Here is an 18,532-nt window from a genome sequence, read left to right as displayed (position 1 = left end):
CACATTCCACAGTCTTCAATGTCTTCATTGTTTTGTCTGTCAAAATGTGACCATTCTGCAAGGTATTTGTAAATTCTGAATTCCAGATATTGCTGAATTTATTATATATAGCTGGGAGGACAATGGTGCCAATGCATTCTTCTCTGCAGTGTAATTGTGGTATTTGCTGGTTGAATTCTGGGTGGAATACTAAATACAAAATAGATCTGCAGTAAATGTGTATTCATGTGACAAAGATTGGTGAAAAACAATATTAGTTAGTATTAATATAACTCACAATTCTAGATGACTGACCCTATAATACTGCATAATCCATTTTGAATTTGGCATTTAGCTAATTTCAGTCATTTAGCTGAATCCCAAAATAAGACATAGGCCTCCATTAAAACTGCCATGACACAAGCACAACCAATCCGAGAGTCACTCGCCACAATCTGTATAAGCTTGTACAATAAGCATCTTGTGGTAATACCCCTTTCTCACGAAAATCCTGGGTCACACACAGGATAATGAACACAGTTTCAAAGTATGTTGCATCTCTTCACACCGCACTTTTGTCCCAGGTATATCATCATCATCATCACCATTTATTTATATAGCGCCACTGATTCCGCAGCGCTGTACAGAGAACTCATTCACATCAGTCCCTACCCCATTGGAGCTTACAGTCTAAATTCCCTAACACACACACAAACAGACACACAGACACACACACAGACAGAGAGAGAGAGACTAGGGTCAATTTTGATAACGGACAATTAACCTACTAGTATGTTTTTGGAGTGTGGGAGGAAACCGGAGCACCCGGAGGAAACCCACGCAAACACGGGGAGAACATACAAACTCCACACAGATAAGGCCATGGTCGGGAATTGAACTCATGACCCCAGTGCTGTGAGACAGAAGTGCTAACCACTAAGCCACCGTGCTGCCCGGGTAGCCGCCTTTCACACTGTGCCAGTGTCTGCCCTGTATGATCAAGTCGAGTCATTAAAAGGGGACAACAATCTATTATCGATGACAAAGCAGAGGCTCTTATAGATAAATCAGTGGCAGTGACTGCATTGCTGTAATCATGGCCAACGAGAGATATCAGCAACTACTGTGCAGTATGGACCTGTAATATTGTGGATTCCTGATGTTTCTGGATGCAAATGACATGCTCCAAGAACCTCGTCAGATGGGCATCTTCTTGTGCCTGCATAACCAAATCCATCTCTCTCAGCTGCTCCACCAATATAGTAGACATTGCTTTAGGGGCTTTTTCCATCTTTGTGTTCTTTTTTTTTCCTTGGTGGAACAGTATAGAGTAGACTATAAAAACTGAAAATTCCAGCCCTTCAGAATGCGGGGGATGTAACTTGCAGGGACAGCTGCTAATGCTGATAAGGAACACCTACTATATAATGTGGATATTTTCATTATGATTTAAAATATCCAGTGGAAAACGTATCTCAAATAAGTGCAGCAGTGAAGCAATTGTTAATAGATAGGACCCAAAGGGAGTTAACTTACTGTTTGAACTCAAAGGCTGTGAATCAGTCTGGTCTGCTGCTTCTCCTATACTACTCCGTAGGTTATCAATGATAGATGAATCATATTCACTATTGTCTGCCATCTTTGCAGCAACAATCTGTGACGAGGGCGAGCCAGCGCGGCTGCTTTCAGGGGTTGCATTACTGTTAGCACAGCTTTAAGAAGAAAGGTGAATGGGGTTGGATAGGGCTGAGTTGCCAAATACAACGTTGCACAAATCATAATATGGCCACTCCATACGACCATTGGCACTTTTCTTTTTGTTGTGGTCATGCACTTTGCTGTATTGCTTCCTGGGGAACTTGAGTCTGTTATTATTATTATTATCATTATCATTTATTTATTATTATTATTTATTATTATTATATTTATATAATATATTATAATATATTTTTTATTATTATTATTATATTATTTATTATTATTATTATTATTATTATTATTAGTATCATTTATTTGTTAGGCGCCACAAGGTTTCCGCAGCGCCGTACATAATACAAACAGGAGACCATACAGGGTGACATAGTACAGAGCAAAAAACACAAAGTACCAAGACTTCAGAACTCCGGGCAGACATATGAGTGAAGATGGAGCAGAAGAACAGGTATGGAGACAGGAGGGGAGAGGGGCCCTGCTCGTACTAGCTCACATCCTAAGGGAGGGTGGACAAACAGGCACAGGAGGGAGCCATTAAAGTAAGGGAGAGAAAGGCGGGGCTGGTGGAGAGAGGGGAGAACGAGAGAAGGAGGTTTGCGAAGGTGCAACAAGGTAAGGGTTAAGTGGATTGTTGGTAGGCTTTGAGGAACAGGTGAGTTTTGAGTGCCCGTTTGAAGGAGCACAGACTGGGTGAGAGATGAATGGAGCGAGGGAGGTCGTTACAGTGGAGGGGAGCAGCTCGGGAGAAGTCTTGGATTCTGGAGTAGGAAGAGGTGATCAGAGTGGAGGAGAGGCGACGGGTTTGTTGACAACTTGCTGCTGTGAGCTCTTGATCCCCTGGTCGGTCAGTATCTTTGCAATGTTCAAATGAATAGTTGCATCTTTCACTGTAGCAGTAATTTGCTTTTTGATCTCCTCTACCCTCAGACAGCCAGTAGCTCTCTCCCTTCGGCGTCCTGCCAATAAACCATCCAGCCATTCTACAGGATGTAGATAGCGCCATCAGAGAGCGACTCCGATCCACCAATGAGCTGCTTTTACCAGAAACCGGGCAGAATACTCCGGGAACACCTTTCATACTGCAGCATATCCGGCTCCAACACGGGAAGAACCCGGGTTGACCTATTCACACCAACATACTAGCTGGGTCCATGCCTTGGTGTGAAAGGGGTATAAGTCTCTTTCAAAAAAATATTTTTCATTAAAATAAATAAATATCTACAACACCATCCATATATGTGGTATCTAAAATGTGGAGGGTTTCAGGAAACTGTTGCCACATGATAGTGAAAATTGAAGTTACCACTTAAGTTTATTGAGTTTATGGAGAAGCCCAGTATATAGCAATAGCTATACTCATTATCACTTGACTTGACATGACACTTCTTGGGTATATACTAATGGGTGATTGCATAGCCAAACCTTTTTTGTTTTATGGATAATAGCAGTATTAACCCTTGGACAAATAGTGATCAATAAATTACTGTTGCAAGAAGTGTAACTGTACTCAAACTAATTCAATAATAAAATAAACAATATCTATGGTTTGTCCACCATTTGTTAAAACTGGCAAGAGAGTAGTTGCAGCACTTTTATTGATCACTATTTGAAGAAGCGTTGAAGATGAATTCACTGTCCTGGTAAACACAGCTTGTCCACCAATACACCACAGGCAGTGAGATGTTGAGCTCCTGAGAAAACATACCCTTATAATGACAGTAAAATTGTACAACTTTAAAGAGCTTAATATTCCTGCTAAAAAAATACAGTTCTATCGTGCCGATTACAAATTGACCATCATATTTTAATTATATGTGTTATCAGACCAGCTGACCTTAGCTGTCCACGGAGAGAGTGGCTATTTCGATGAGAGAAATGTCAAATACCTTTCCTTTCAAAGATTTCAAATGTTCATCTAAGTGGATCCACACTTGACAGTCTGTCCTCTTGCTTGCTTGAGCATGGCTGAACCGTGAAGCCAGAGCATTCTGCATTCTGATAGATCTTGCAGTATACTGAGAGCTATATTTAGGATTTCTATGTGGGAAGTAGTGCATTTGTTTTTCCGTTTTTATATATTAATAAGTCATTCAGTGGTATGGCAGGAAGTAATCGACTAGAGGGTTTAAGGACATATAGAATGAAATTGAAGAATAGAAAATCAGGAAAGCATGAAATTCATGAGTGGGATGCGTACTGATTGAAATGGGGCATTTTTTAGCAAGATAAAGTGTTTTTTTTCTAGATCACTGGGCTTACCGTGCCATCTGCTAGTCATTCTCTTGGTAATTATTTTGCATGGCAGTTGGTAACTGAGAATGATTCACTGACCTACACTCTCACGGTTTTAACCTCACAATTAAAATGAAAGAAGTTAAATAAAATACACTGTGCTCACCCCAATACTTGTTGCACCACTTATATTTTGATAACTTTGCATGTACACACACAGACACAAACACACACACACACACACACACACACAGACACAAACACACGCAGACACACACACACACACTAACAAAAATTTTCTAGTGGGACTTTTCTTCTCCAACGTCCATTCGACTATCCCCCAGCTTCTAATACATGGCTAATACAAACAAATCGTTTCAGAAAAGCATAACCTGATTCTCCATTCTCCTTACACAGTTCTACTCACCTACTTTATTTCTTATGTATTCTCCCTTTTTCCTTATAGATTTTAAGCTCTCATGTGCAGGGTCCTCTTCATCCTGTTGTACCAGTTTGTTTATCATTCGTAACGTCTCTGCACTTCTTAAAAATTATATAGTGCTACATGATTGGCATTGCTTAGTAAATGCTGTATAATAAAATAATAATAATAATTAATAATAATAATAATAATAATATATTTATACCTAATTAAACACTCCCTCCCCATTTTTTATTGTCAATTTAGATAAATTCAGGAATGTCAAATAGATTTGACCATATTTAAGCCGGTCTGACCACATGTACTAACCAACTCGAAAATGTTTTAGTTGAAATCGAGACATTTTAACGATATTTAATTGCAAACCTCAAACGGAGAACTTTGAACACCAGGGACTAGATTTACTAAGCTGCGGGTTTGAAAAAGTGGGGATGTTGCCCATAGCAACCAATCAGATTCTAGATTTTATTTATTTAGTGCTTTCTACAAAATGACAGCTAGAATCTGATTGGTTGCTATAGGCAACATCCCCATTTTTTTCAAACCCGCAGCTTAGTAAATCTAGCCCTTAGGGTCTAATTCTTTAAGGAAAGTAAGGCAAAAAAAAGTACTAAGTTTTCTCCTGGACAAAACCGTGTTACAATGCAAGGGGTGCATATTAGTTTATTATTTTGCACATAAGTTAAATACTGGCTGTTTTTTTATGCAGCACACAAATACTTGATAGCTTTATTTGTACACTGAAATTTAAAGCTGATCTAGGACATGCCCAACCCCAACTATAAATCTGTCCCCACATTTTAAATTTACTTCCCCCTCCAATGCAACATGGTTTTGCCAAGGTGCAAAGTTACTCATTTTGTTTTGCTTTTCGTTCCTTACTGAATCAGACCCAGTAGTGTTTGCAGGTCAATTGAAAAATTTGTAAAATACATTTTTATGAAATGGTTATAATTTTAACCCTTGGAGAGTCGAACCTTGAAGTGGAAATTCAAATCAGAGTCTATTGATGATTATATAGATGTTTTCTTGTCCATAGAATCCATGAAATTGGATTAAATTTCAAACCAGTTTAAAATGTTTACAAAACCTTTTTCTGTACCAATACCGTATGCAAAATCTGAAGAAAAAAGCGGGACTCGCTGAAGAAAACTGAATTGAAACAAATCAGTTTTTAAAATGTGCTCAGTCAGTTTATTTATGTCTATAGCAGATTTTTAAATGACTAATTGTCTTACAATAAGTACTCCCTTCATGTTGTGCTTAGCATGAAAACATTTACAATAGCCGCTGGTAGATTTCTTACAGAAAAAGAGTTTCCTGCTAGCGTTAATGTAAACCACACGGAGGAGATTTGTGCAATGTCTGATTAAATGTTCACTTGGAGTCATTAGCGCAATACTATAGCAGAGCTTTCAAAAGCTTCAGCCTCAAACATGTTTCCTGTCATGAACCACAGCGTCAAAATAAATATTCAAAAGTGTCTTCGTGTGTTTTCTGTTTCATCCCACGCAGTTTTGGCTGCTGGTTTCTCGTGAGATATCTTAATTTTGCCCAGAAGCATATTTAGCTGAATATTACTGTAAAAAAATGATGGATTTACTTTATTCTTCCCAGTAACCTACTATAAAAATAAAAATAAAATAAGCTTCCCTCATACAATGTTAGTTGTGGTAGATCAGCAGACAGGGTTTTCTCTCAGATAACCCTTTGTGATGTAAGCATCTCTGAGCCTGCGTATACAGTACTGTCATTATTATTGACTGAATTTCAGTACCTTTATTTTCTATTAATTTTAACTAGTTCATGCCATTAAAGAAAATTGACAATAAGTTCCCCTTCATATTACTAACCTAAATTGATTCAGGACTACATCGAGAATATTATTTGTTATTGTAAGGGACACCACTACAAATGTTTGATTTTGGCTTTGGGCTGTCTGTTTATGAATTAACCCCACATTTTTTTTTTACTAGTTCTATACTAAAATATAGCAAAGCAACACAGAGTGAGTTTAATAATCTGGGTATTTGTGACCACTTAGGAGGTTATTCAATTGTCCGAAAGTTGTTGGTTTTTTTCCCCGCAGCGTTAAAAAAAAAAAAAAAATCCTGCGGGTTTCTAACTGCAATACTGACTGTTTTTAGTTAGCGCAGAGCGAAAACTCATGCAAATCAATTGAAAAAGAGGGAACGCTGCCCCCGCGCGGTAAAACATTGTGTTTGCGAGTTTTTAGGGGAGTGAAGGGGAGTTTTAACGCGGTCATGTATAACACAAGAAAAGGTTTTGCATACATTAGATTGCATTACACATTGATAATATCTACATTACAGTACTTTCTTTAGCATTTTTTTTAATTTAACTATTTTTTTACCATAAAATTATCTATACCATGTCAAAACCAATTACTACATTCAGATTTGTACCAAAAACATGTACAAGTATATTTAATTTGTGATTTTATTATTTTTTTTTTTATGTTTATTTTATTTCATTATTTTTTTACAAGAAAATCAACTTTTACATGTTAGGCATCAGTGATAAACATAAGTTTAACTTTTTTTTCACATTATTACATGATTTCAAATACTTTGCAGAGGTTTATTATTTTCAACACACCCCAAAGAGGTGCGAGATAAAACAGCATATTTGCCTGTTTAACGCGCCGCGTTAAAAACAATTGAATAGCTTTTAACGCGGCTGCCTCTCGCACACCCTATACTTTCAAAAGACCTTCTACTGGAGCGCGAGAGGACCGTTTCATGAAAAAAAAACTGAATCGTGGGTAAAGTTAACCCGCTCGAAAATGATAAAAAAAACAGCATTAAAATTACTTAACGCGGTCAAAAAAAACCCAACTCACTGACAATTGAATAAGGGGGGAATTCAATTGTTGCTCCGGGCGCCGCCGGAACGAGTACATTAAAACTATTACCGTTTATACAGTAATTACTCGCTCAATTTCAGCTCGCAGCTCCCTGAGCAGCGAGCTGAAATTGAGCGAGTAAATTACCGTATGAACGGTAATTACGCGCAATATTACCGTATAAACGGTAATAGTTTTAACGCGCTCGTTCCGGCGGCGCCCGGAGCAACAATTGAATACCCCCCTTAGTGTCTATGAAGTTTGTAAACTATAATAGATTTATGGTGAGTGGTGGGTGACACTAGCTTTGCACATTCTAGTTTATTTAAATGAGCCAAAAAGGGGAATTAACTAGATAAGCATGAAGTAAAAATGGACTAATTTGTTGAGTGAGAGGTGTTAATAAACTGTAATTTCAATGTTTGCATTTCCCTCTGTCCACATAATGCAACTCGTTTGCTTGAGCATGTTGAAAATCACTGTAAGTCTAAACTAAAATCTCCAATACTTAGGGGCATATTCAATTGTTGGCGTTATAAGCAAAAATCTCGTGGTGCGTGCACTATTACCATCATTACGGTAATAGTGTGCATAAATACCGGTATTACAGTACATTTCTCACTGGAATTTAGCTCGCGGCTCAGGGAGCTGCGAGCTGAAATCCAGCTTCCTATTAACGTAATACCGGTAATAGTTTTAACGCCGTTGGCATATTCAACAATTAAATATGCCCCTTAATATCTAAAAGAAAGAAAGAGATAGAGAGTGTCTGTTTTGTATTAAATAGATAGAGTGTCTTTTTTGTAAACAAAAAAGAATTCTGGAAGTCTGATTACAATGTAGCCATGCCAACATTTGTTTCATTTTGCTTCCAATATTGTAGTTGAGAATTGCGATTTTATTTTGTTTAGAGAGGTGTTTATTGAATAACGCTTCCTTTAGTTCATTGACTTGTACATGTCTGCCTGCAGCTTTTATTAAATACATGGCTTTATACTTTTGGCTTATTTATATAATCAGGCAGAGTATTTTCATTGCCCTGGGATATAACACTGTTCTGCTCTCTGTATTGAATACTTATAAATAGTGAGCAGCTTTGTGTTTTATCCCGGGCGACAAGCATCGAGAAGTCTGTGTTATGGTAGAAAGGTATGGCTGGAACACCACACAGGGAAGATAGAAAGAGTGAAGTCATTACTAAAGGTTATATGCAGGTACGCACAAGAATATCAACTAAACTCATTATAAAATAGAAATGATCTTGGAACATAAGTACAAAAGAGAAGTAGGTGGTAATAAGTATAAAATAAATAGCTTAATATACCATATATCAGACATAAATTATAACAAACAAAAATACTAACAGTGAATACAATTGCAATAATTTGTTTACTAACAAAGTCACTCCCTTAATAACATGGAAGGCTGGCGGCCAGGGGCAGGCTGGGCTGGGGGTCAGGGGGGCATCTGCCGCAACCCTACCCCCCCCCCCCCCCCACCGGGACGGTCCCATATTGGCTACCTTGGTCTGGGTCACTGGGCCACTTGCATTTTATTTTCTTTAAAATGGGCTGTTGAGTCGTGCCTTGCTCCGTGCTAAAATTTGCCAGCCCTCCACTGCTGGCAGCCATCCTTAAATAAACCTTTTGCTTTCCTGTTGAGGTGAAGCTGTGAATAAAGAATAAGGGGCCATCAATGATATAAGTACATCTTATCACAGGTATCAACAATAACTCTGAGCGACCTCATGCCAAATGGTAATAAAATGCGAGCTTATCTGAATTTGATCCTCCAATGTTAAGTTTTCCATCGTAACTAGCTGTTCCCATCTTTTTTGGAGCTGATTCTGGACTTATTCTTTAGAGTGTTATCTACCCTCCCTGGTGTTCCTGTCTGGCAGGAGGAACACTTGAACTTCATCTACATCTATTGAGGATTCATTTATGGAGCCAGCTAAGCTCTGTTTCCTTTTTTTAGAATGTATGTGCAGTATAAATAATTCTTAAATCATTTTTTCACAGTACTACCCTATTTATATATCTTCTTTGGAGGTTTTATGGGATCTGTTGCCTTTTACTGTATCCTAAATTAAGCTGGGAAGACTTCCAGAAAAGCCGGCTTGACTTTTTATATAGGGCACAAGGCTATTATCTGTTATACAATAATGTCCCCTATAAAAATGTCTTGGGTACGTTTTATCGATGCTGAGAATTCCGACAGCCTTCACTCCTACAACAAAAATCAGATTTCTGGAAAAAACGAATACAATATTAGCAGACTTACCTGAAAACCGAAGCTCCAGATTCCCGATGGCACCGGCATGTTGACAGGAACTCATTCCAAAGACACAGCTCTCCAGCAGTTCAACTTGACGTCAGTGCGACTTAGATCAAAGTTAATTTAAAGCGGCGATGTCTGGACCCCGCAGGTTAGGTGTTGGATACAGTATTAGCAGTTGTTTAGGTTTTTTCAGAAATCGTTTTTTTTCTGTAGGACTGAAGGCTGTCGGAATTCTCAGCATCTTTAAAACGATTACCACCGATTAATATCTACATACTACACAATATCTGATATACTGTTTTTTTGAGGTAACTATGAGTGTGTACTTGGTGTTGGAGAATCTCTACAATTCAGATAAACTCCCATTTTATCTCTGTTTGGTACAAGGCCACGGTTTTTGCCAATTCACCATTTTAGGTGTATTTAGCTACGTCACCATTCGGCACCCCTAATTCTTAAATACTGATGACTTTGGCATAGTCTGTGGAAGTGTTACTATAGTGCTAGGAAATTGGACTAGTCTGCTGACCATCAGCTCTTGTCATGTCTGAGATGTGACTTCATTTTGAACATGCTTCCCAAGAAAAATATAGGCTAACGTACTGTGGGATTCCCATCCCTGCTTAAAGTCAAGCTGCTCTGTTGCTTTTTTTAATAGCTACTATTATTTTCATTCATCATATGTTATGTAATTCAAATGGGTCCATATCATGAGAGCCAGGGGCAAGTTGGTAAAGGGGACAAGTGGGAAATTGCCATCAGCCTGCACTTGTTTTCACAGTTCAGAGTTTAATTTGGTGCTACAATTACTCTACAGTGACTGTAGATATTGTGTATGGGGCTTTAGGAGAGGAGATAAGTACAGCTGTGATTATCGTGCAGTGCAGCATAACCACAAACTCATCCCAAGTTGCTATCTCTTCATCCCCTATAAATGTGTAATTGGGTGCTGCTGTTCCTTGAGCATTAACAGTTCCATGAAAGCAGGACAAGAGCTCCAACACTGCTTTAAATTAACTGTTACAGATGAATAATGTATAATGCCTCCGATTTAATCTTCCTTAATGATTATTCTTCTTTTAAAAATAGAGTGATAATCTTCATTGTCTTCCTGCTGTTCATTATTAAAGCTATGTGCATTATTCTTAAATAAATGAATTATTCAAGACTTATCCTTTCTTTTCAGGAACATTTTACACCTGAATGCAAATTCAAAGAGTCAGTGTTTGAAAATTATTATGTGACATATTCTTCAATGATCTACAGACAGCAGCAATCGGGAAGGAGTTGGTTTTTGGGTCTCAACAAAGAGGGTGAAATTATGAAAGGAAATCATGTAAAGAAAAACAAACCTGCAGCTCACTTCCTGCCAAAACCTCTAAAAGGTAGAGTACTTACATGACCTGTTTTATTTTATCATATTACATTTAAATGGTAAATGGTTAAATATGACAAACTAGATCAGGCCTGTCCAACCTGCGGCCCTCCAGGTGTTGTGAAACTACAAGTGCCAGCATGCCCTTCCAGCTATCAACTGGTTGTCTACTGGCAAAGCATGCTGGGGCTTGTAGTTTCACAACACCTGGAGGGCCGCAGGTTGGGCAGGTCTGAACTAGATATTCCAGGCAACTTGCATAATATGCCTAGGTAGCTCCAATAAGTAGGTGAGAGACTAATAGAGAAAAATCAAATTAAAAGCATTGGAAAGTCATCACACTAATGCAGCACACTGTCAGTACCAAAAAGATTCTGAGAGGATGATGATTGTTCCTGAAATTTTCAACATTCATGAACAGGGTTATTTTACAAGTCTGCCAAGTGATAGCCTAACTACAACACACCTGAAGAGTTTTCACCAAACACATAGAAACTGGAAAGCTGAACACTGTGCAAATGACATGTGTTGTAATCAACAACTACTGTAACATTAACTAGTAGAGTATGTTATAATACTGAAGGTAGATATAGTCATGGTTTCAAAAAACTCACATTTGTGTTCTTAGCATTTTATCATTAATTCTAATGTTGGAAAGCAGTGAAAAGCTAGTATGCTAGTAGAGGATTGAACATTTGTAACATAGATTGAAGTCTTAGGAGTATATTTATTAAACTGCAGGTTTGAAAAAGTGGAAATATTGCCTATAGCAACCAATCAGATTCTAGTTATCATTTATTTAGTACATTCTACAACATAACAGCTAGAATCTGATTGGTGGCTTTAGGCAACATCTCCACTTTTCAAACCTGCAGTTTAGTAAATTTACTCCTTCATGTGGAAACCTAGTCAAATAGAGATCTATTTAGGTCAGCCAAGATGAAAAAACTGCCAATTTTTGGGCTGTGATGAATTATTTAGCTAAGTAAGGAATTGAGAATGAGGCAATAAGATCACCATCATAGGGTGGAATAAACAATCTGACAATTAAAGCTGCCAAGGTTAAGTGTTGGGAAGTTTAGCTACAGACATGTTCCTACAAATTTGTTGCTTCATACAGTTGTCTCATTGTAGGTACACTGCTCTGTGAGCTCTCTCACATCTTATACAGTACCGAGCATAGTTTTTTGATACCGTAGGCTGTCAGATGATGTCTTTCCCCTTTATATAACTGTTTTACCACATTGGCACACACTATCAAAATTTTGGGAGTTCACTTTCCTATTTTAATTGCTCTTGGACACCATTATTATACATTGAGCCAGTGCTACATTTATGGAGCCCTGAAAGTCATATTTTTGCCAGTAAATGATATATTTCTGTCGGGAGTGTAGTTGGAATAAGCCAGGGTTTGCAGATTTCCACATTCGGATTGCTACAGAATCCTGGGGGTAAATATATTATAGTCCAATTGACTATAATACATTTACCCCCTGGTGTCATCTTGCCTTGTATTTGTGTGCAGGTATAATATACCTTTAAAGAACTAAACTATATACTTTTACCTCTGGGCCATATATCTGTATCAGACCTTGTACACTGGCAGTATTTGGTATCTTTATACTAAAGAGAACAAGCAACTTAAGGTTTGGGGTATATCTTGGAGTTGGATTAATGATGTAGAACTAGCTTTGGGAAGAATCATGGAGAAGTGCATTTTTTTTAAATTGTTTCCCTAAATAAAATTATATTTATCCAATATGCTAACATACAAAGGCACTTTTTGCACCTCAAATTTCAGACTCCTCATAGATCCATCCCAAAAAAAAGACAACATACATGAAGACTTGAGTCAAAAACAGGTAGCTGGGTAGCAGATATCAGTGGCAAAATTGTGGATACCGCTAGACTAGAAATTGCAGAACTGGATGCTCATGATCCCAGGCAGTCACCTCAGGGACATGGGCATAACGTCTTGGGAAAAAGAATAATTTTGGAGACCTAAGGCAAACCAATTGTGTGTGAGGCAGCCTCGTTTGGAGACCCCAGGCAGGACAATAACCAAAACCCTGGGCCACACAAGCATCTCGAGCAAAGACATAGTCACAAAGACCTCGAGCAAAGTAGTAGTTACAGAGACCTTAAACAAAGCAATAGTCACAGAAATCTTGGACAAATTAGTCACCACAGAGATTTCAGCAAAGCAGTTGTCTTGGAGACATCAGGACACAAAGTTATCATCTCTGGAACTTCAGAAAATTAGTTTGTCATCTCTGGGACCTCAGAACACAAGGCTGACAACTCTAAGGGCTAGATTTACTAAGCTGCGGGTTTGAAAAAGTGAAGATGTTGCGTATAGCAACCAATCAGATTCTAGCTTTCATTTATTTAGTACCTTCTACAAAATGACCGCTAGAATCTGATTGGTTGCCATAGGCAACATCCCCACTTTTTCAAACCCGCAGCTTACTAAATCTAGCCCTAAGACCTTAGAACAGACTGACATTTCGTAGACATTGGAATAGACTGACATTTATTGGACTTTGGAACAGACTGACATTTCTGGGACATTGGAACAAGCTGATATTTCTGGGACCTCCGAACGGGCTGACCTCGGAACAGGCTGAACCTTGGAATAGATGGTTATAGCTGGGACCTCGAAACCGCGTTAATCTCTGAGACATCAGAACATATAGCTGATATCTCTCAAACCTCGAACCAGGCTGTCACCTCTGGGACCCCAGAACAGGCTATCATCTCTGGGACGTCAGGCAAGGCAGTGACTTTAACCTTGGGCAAGGTAGGAACTGGTACTTCAGGCAAGGCAGCCATTTCTGAGATCTCAGACAAGACAGTGACTAGAACCTGTGGCAGTACATTCATCTCTGAAACCTCGGGCAAGGCAGTGACAGGAACCTAGAACAGTCAGTCATCTCTTAGACCTTGGCAAGCAAATGGAACCTCAGGCAAGGCAGCGACTGTAACTGCAGATAAGGCAGTCATGTTTGAGACTTTGGACCTTGCAGATAGTAAAACGTCCTTGAATCCTCAGTCCTGTAGGCCAGGGCAGCAGGGTTCTCCTCAGACTTTAAGGTTTGACATTAGGCCTGGAGGCCAAGGCGCATATCTCTTGGCTGGGAAGCCTTCTCAGACAACTCTGACTGGTCAGTCAACTCAGAGACCCCTGCCGGAGGCAGCGACGACCTTCAGAACAGGAGGCAGCGACTGGACCCTCAGAACAGGAGGCAGCCACTGGACCCTCAGTATAGGAGGCAGCCACTGGACTCTCAGTATAGAAGGCAGCCATTGGACCCTCAGTATAGAAGGCAGCCACTGGACCCTCAGAACAGGAGGCAGCCACTGGACCCTCAGAACAGGAGGCAGCCACTGGACCCTCAGTATTGGAGGCAGCCACTGGACCCTCAGTATTGGAGGCAGCCACTGGACCCTCAGTATTGGAGGCAGCCACTGGACCCTCAGAACAGGAGGCAGCCACTGGACCCTCAGAACAGGAGGCAGCCACTGGACCCTCAGAACAGGAGGCAGCCACTGGACCCTCAGAACAGGAGGCAGCCACTGGACCCTCAGAACAGGAGGCAGCCACTGGACCCTCAGAACAGGAGGCAGCCACTGGACCCTCAGAACAGGAGGCAGCCACTGGACGCTCAGAGCAGGAGGCAGCCACTACATTGTGTGAACAGTAGACAATACATTCTGAATGTGAAGCCAATAGTGGTAAAGTAATCAGCACTGCAAGAACAGAAACAGAGACAGCCGTCTGTGGCATGGAAATAGTTTGTAGTGAATAAGACACTGATGCTTGCGAGTAGGGACTAGAAAGGTTGTTATTTCTCTTTCTCTATGATGGGTAGACTGGCTGATTACGATTTGGGTCAGGGACTGTAGCTGCTGGTAAATGTGAAGTCAAAAGCAGGGAGGCAATCAGCATTGTAGGAGTGGAAACACAGACAGCAGATGGAAATAGACTGATGTGATTTAGTCACTGATTTTTGTGAGCAGGAATTGGAAAGTCTCTTATGTTTCTTTCCCTTAGATGGGAAGGCAGTCTGATTATAACCTGGGTCTGAAACTGTTGCTGCATGTGGCACAAGGTCAGAGGTATTGGGTTAAAATCTTTGAATCAAAACTTGAGTAAATGCTACCAAATCCTTAAGCAATGGGCTTTCCAGTTCCACAATAAGGGTTACCCTGTGCTGGGCGTGGCCTCTAAGATGTATAATTATATGAGACACATAGTAATCCACAGATGTAAAGTCATGGGGGATAGCTGAAAAAAATCTGAGTACACCGCTGCAGGAAATGCACAAGTTGTGCAAGGTCACATTCAGAATAAAAATTATTCTGCTGTTTGGATTCTGCAAGGATAGTTGCCTGAAAAGAAAAATAGCATCTCCGGGGTTAAATTTATCACATTGAGCCTGTGTAAAGACAATCAAATCTTGTAAGTGAGAACCATAATAGGACTAGACCACAATAAATCATCACAAGAACACCACATAATTATATGATAAATTAAGATTTCACCAGAATTGAAGTTTTAAGGATATGCAGCAAAAAGATTATTGCATTGCTGCAAGAGTTGCTTGCTATAATCAGACAGATCAGCTGTGATAGGTGTTCTGTGCCTGTTAGATTAGCATCTCCTTGCTGACTCTTTCTAGGTCCAGATCATTATGTGAGGTCAAAAAAATGTAATAAAAAACATATTTATTAAGCGTGTCAAAAAGATGTGCAAAACAAGCAAAAAGGACTATAACAGCTAATTGCTGAAAATATAATGAGAAATTCAAAATAAAGTCCAATGATGCAATATCCAGGGTAGGCAGCAGAGCCTGGTAGAAGTCAGAGAAGTCAGGGACAAGACCAGAGAATCCATCGGAATCATGGTAGACGATGGAGGAACCTCTCTCTAGGAAGGCTGAGCAGAATGATCTGCCCATGAGAGTACATCTTAGCCAGATCATATATAATCCTTTATTACAAAACCAGGTTTAAGTGTGATGAAGGACCATTAACCCCAGACATGCTGGAATGCATACCAAGGTGAATGCTGCAGAGAGGAACACAGGATTCTGACAGGTGGTAACGTGGTGGTAAAGGCACATTCTTCTTTGCAGAACTTCAATTCAGCTCAAATTTGCTATTTATTAAGAAGATATCACTTTGGATGTGTAAACGCACCATGATAGTGTTTTGAAATTATAATCACTAAGTTATATCTTCAGTCGAAGGCTATTGTTTAGGACTAATCCAGGTGATAGAAATTTTTGGCCACACGCATGCATTATATATTAAGGCAAATCAGCAGTCAACTACCCCTTTCCGGACAGTCCATACAAGCCATTATTTGCATATATGTTGTTTTTTATTTTCTGTCCAAAAAAGTTCCAATGTCCAACAGCTCAGCCAAAAAACTGAAATAACACTCCTTTGATACATAATCCTACATATGAAGCAGTTTATACACAGCACTCCATAATACCTTCATGACACATAATCCTTCAAATGATGTTAGTTGTTTTACAAGAGAAAACAAAATATCAATGTTGTTTTTCTTTTCTTCTCAGTGGCCATGTACAAAGAACCTTCTCTTCATGATCTCACAGAATTTTCCAGATCTGGAAGTGGCACACCAACCAAAAGTAGAAGTGTTTCAGGGGTATTAAATGGTGGTAAATCTATGAGTCAACATGAGTCAACGTAGCCAGCTGCAGGCAAGACAAGGCTACGGTACACACAGTAATGGAACCTTACCTCTGGATGCTGTTGAATTCTTACTAGCAGTCTTTCATCCAAATATTCGATTTTTTTCAGGACAAGCACTGAACTTGCATCGGTCACTCACGTCAGCCATTAGATCTCTGGGTTTTCAATGGATTCCATCATTTTAGAATGTGCTTTTTGCGTCTCAGAAGGCACGGGGATAGTCAGCAAAACATACTGTGGAATAAACCAAGGAGAGGACATAACCCTGCTCTCTGTTTATCTCACCTATGCTTTGTGGGAAAAGGAATGAAACGAGAACATTTCACAGAACTTAATGCTGATAAGAATTTTGCTTCCAACCAAGAAAAAAAATAAAAAGACCACTTTTGCTCTTTAAAGAAAATTTTACTGCTTATATGTTTTATAGGGGGCAAGCATACAAAATGTAAAATCTGTTGTTTATTGGCTTACAGTTTTATATATAAGCTTGATTACATGTATTATTCATTTGGAGAAGTGCAACACTTTGATTTTCAACAGATACAGCTTTGTGAGGTCATCCGTTTCCTCAAAGCTGGGTCTCCTTGCCAAAATCAGGTCAGATCTGAGGTGGTACCTCAGACTCATGTAAACAGTGTTCCTGTAACTTATAACATGTTAAAATATTTTATTTTATTTTTTATCAACAGTATCTTTGTAGTATCCTGGTTGTAGTGTTAACCCATTAATGTAGACACAGAAATGTATTGTCAACCAGAGGCAGTAATATATACCATTATGGATTTTATCATCCACCTACGTCATTTTCTCTTAATTCCATTTTTGTGTACGATGTTATTTCAATGTTGTGGCTTTTTTTCTAACAAAAAAAATAAACGGTGGAATTAAGGAGACAATTTTTATAGCAAATGTCTTATTTGTAAACGTCCTTTTTTCAATGTATCTAAGTATCGTAGACAAGGAGACATTTTGGACAGGCTGTGTCTGCACAACAGGTACCTGGCCCTGCTATTTAATCAAAATGGTTAAGATATATCACGTTTTCCAAGTAGGTAATCATATCCGTTGCATGGTCAGAGAGAGGATTGCAATCAAGGTGCATGATATGTTTAGTTTCGTGCATTAGATAATGTTGATTTTTCTTTTTCTCTCCAGTAATATTATACTAAGGACAGGAGGTTTTCAATCTTGTACACGTTGTTGATTTGTTGTATACACAAAATGCACTGACTACATCCATTTTATTAAATGGTTATCATTTTAACAATACCATATATTAATTTGATAGTTTTTTTTCCCAAATACCCATTGTTAATACAGTATTCTGATTTTAAAGCAGGCTATGCATTATTACTGTTTACATGTTCAGTCATAATATTTTCTGTTAAATTTGACTATCATATATTTTATTTTTAATAGGACCCTGTTTACGTTGAAGCAGATTGTGCACTTGTAAAATAAATATGTTTCCTTCAGCTAAATATGTTGGTCTTTTCTTTGTTATTTATAATTAAAATCAAGCATCTAAAGGCTAAATAAACCCAAATATTGATATTTGGGAATGGTACATCTTGATATCCCTTTTCGTGGTGCTGTTTACCTCAATTTGCCCAAGAGAGTCTAGATTTCAAAATCAGCGATCTTACTATTTGTACATGTGGCCCCGCCTATATAGTCAGTCACCAAAACCATTAGTTACTTTGGGTCTCATTTACGAAGGGGGGAAAAATTCAAATTAAAATCCTATTTGGAGTTGCTGGGTACCTAGACATCCACACTCAGGGCCTGATGCTGAGTTAGGAGCAATGCAAAAAAAAAAGAGTAATTTTGCTCCTGGACAACCCATGTTACAATGTAAGAGGTGCAAATTAATTTTTTTTTTTGCAGACAAGGAAAATACTGCCTGCTTTTTCATGTT

The 18,532-nt window shown here is 38.9% G+C and overlaps 1 protein-coding gene across 8 annotated transcripts in view; it reads left to right on the top strand.

The window, feature by feature from the left end:
• FGF13 (fibroblast growth factor 13) overlaps window positions 1-18,095 on the top strand; it is a 281,106-nt gene extending 263,011 nt beyond the window's left edge. For all 8 annotated transcript variants that reach the window (XM_075187305.1, XM_075187304.1, XM_075187309.1 and 5 more), the window contains 2 exons: window positions 10,699-10,897; window positions 16,476-18,095. In XM_075187305.1, the coding sequence (XP_075043406.1) occupies window positions 10,699-10,897; window positions 16,476-16,612 (336 nt within the window). In that variant the 3' untranslated portion in view covers window positions 16,613-18,095. The remainder of the gene's footprint in view (window positions 1-10,698; window positions 10,898-16,475) is intronic.
• Window positions 18,096-18,532: the final 437 nt, after the last annotated feature.

This window comes from Mixophyes fleayi, chromosome 9, assembly GCF_038048845.1.
Source record: "Mixophyes fleayi isolate aMixFle1 chromosome 9, aMixFle1.hap1, whole genome shotgun sequence".
Classification (NCBI taxonomy): domain Eukaryota; kingdom Metazoa; phylum Chordata; class Amphibia; order Anura; family Limnodynastidae; genus Mixophyes; species Mixophyes fleayi.
The sequence above is the reverse complement of the archived record's forward strand: the minus strand, read 5'-3'. Positions and strand labels throughout refer to the sequence as shown.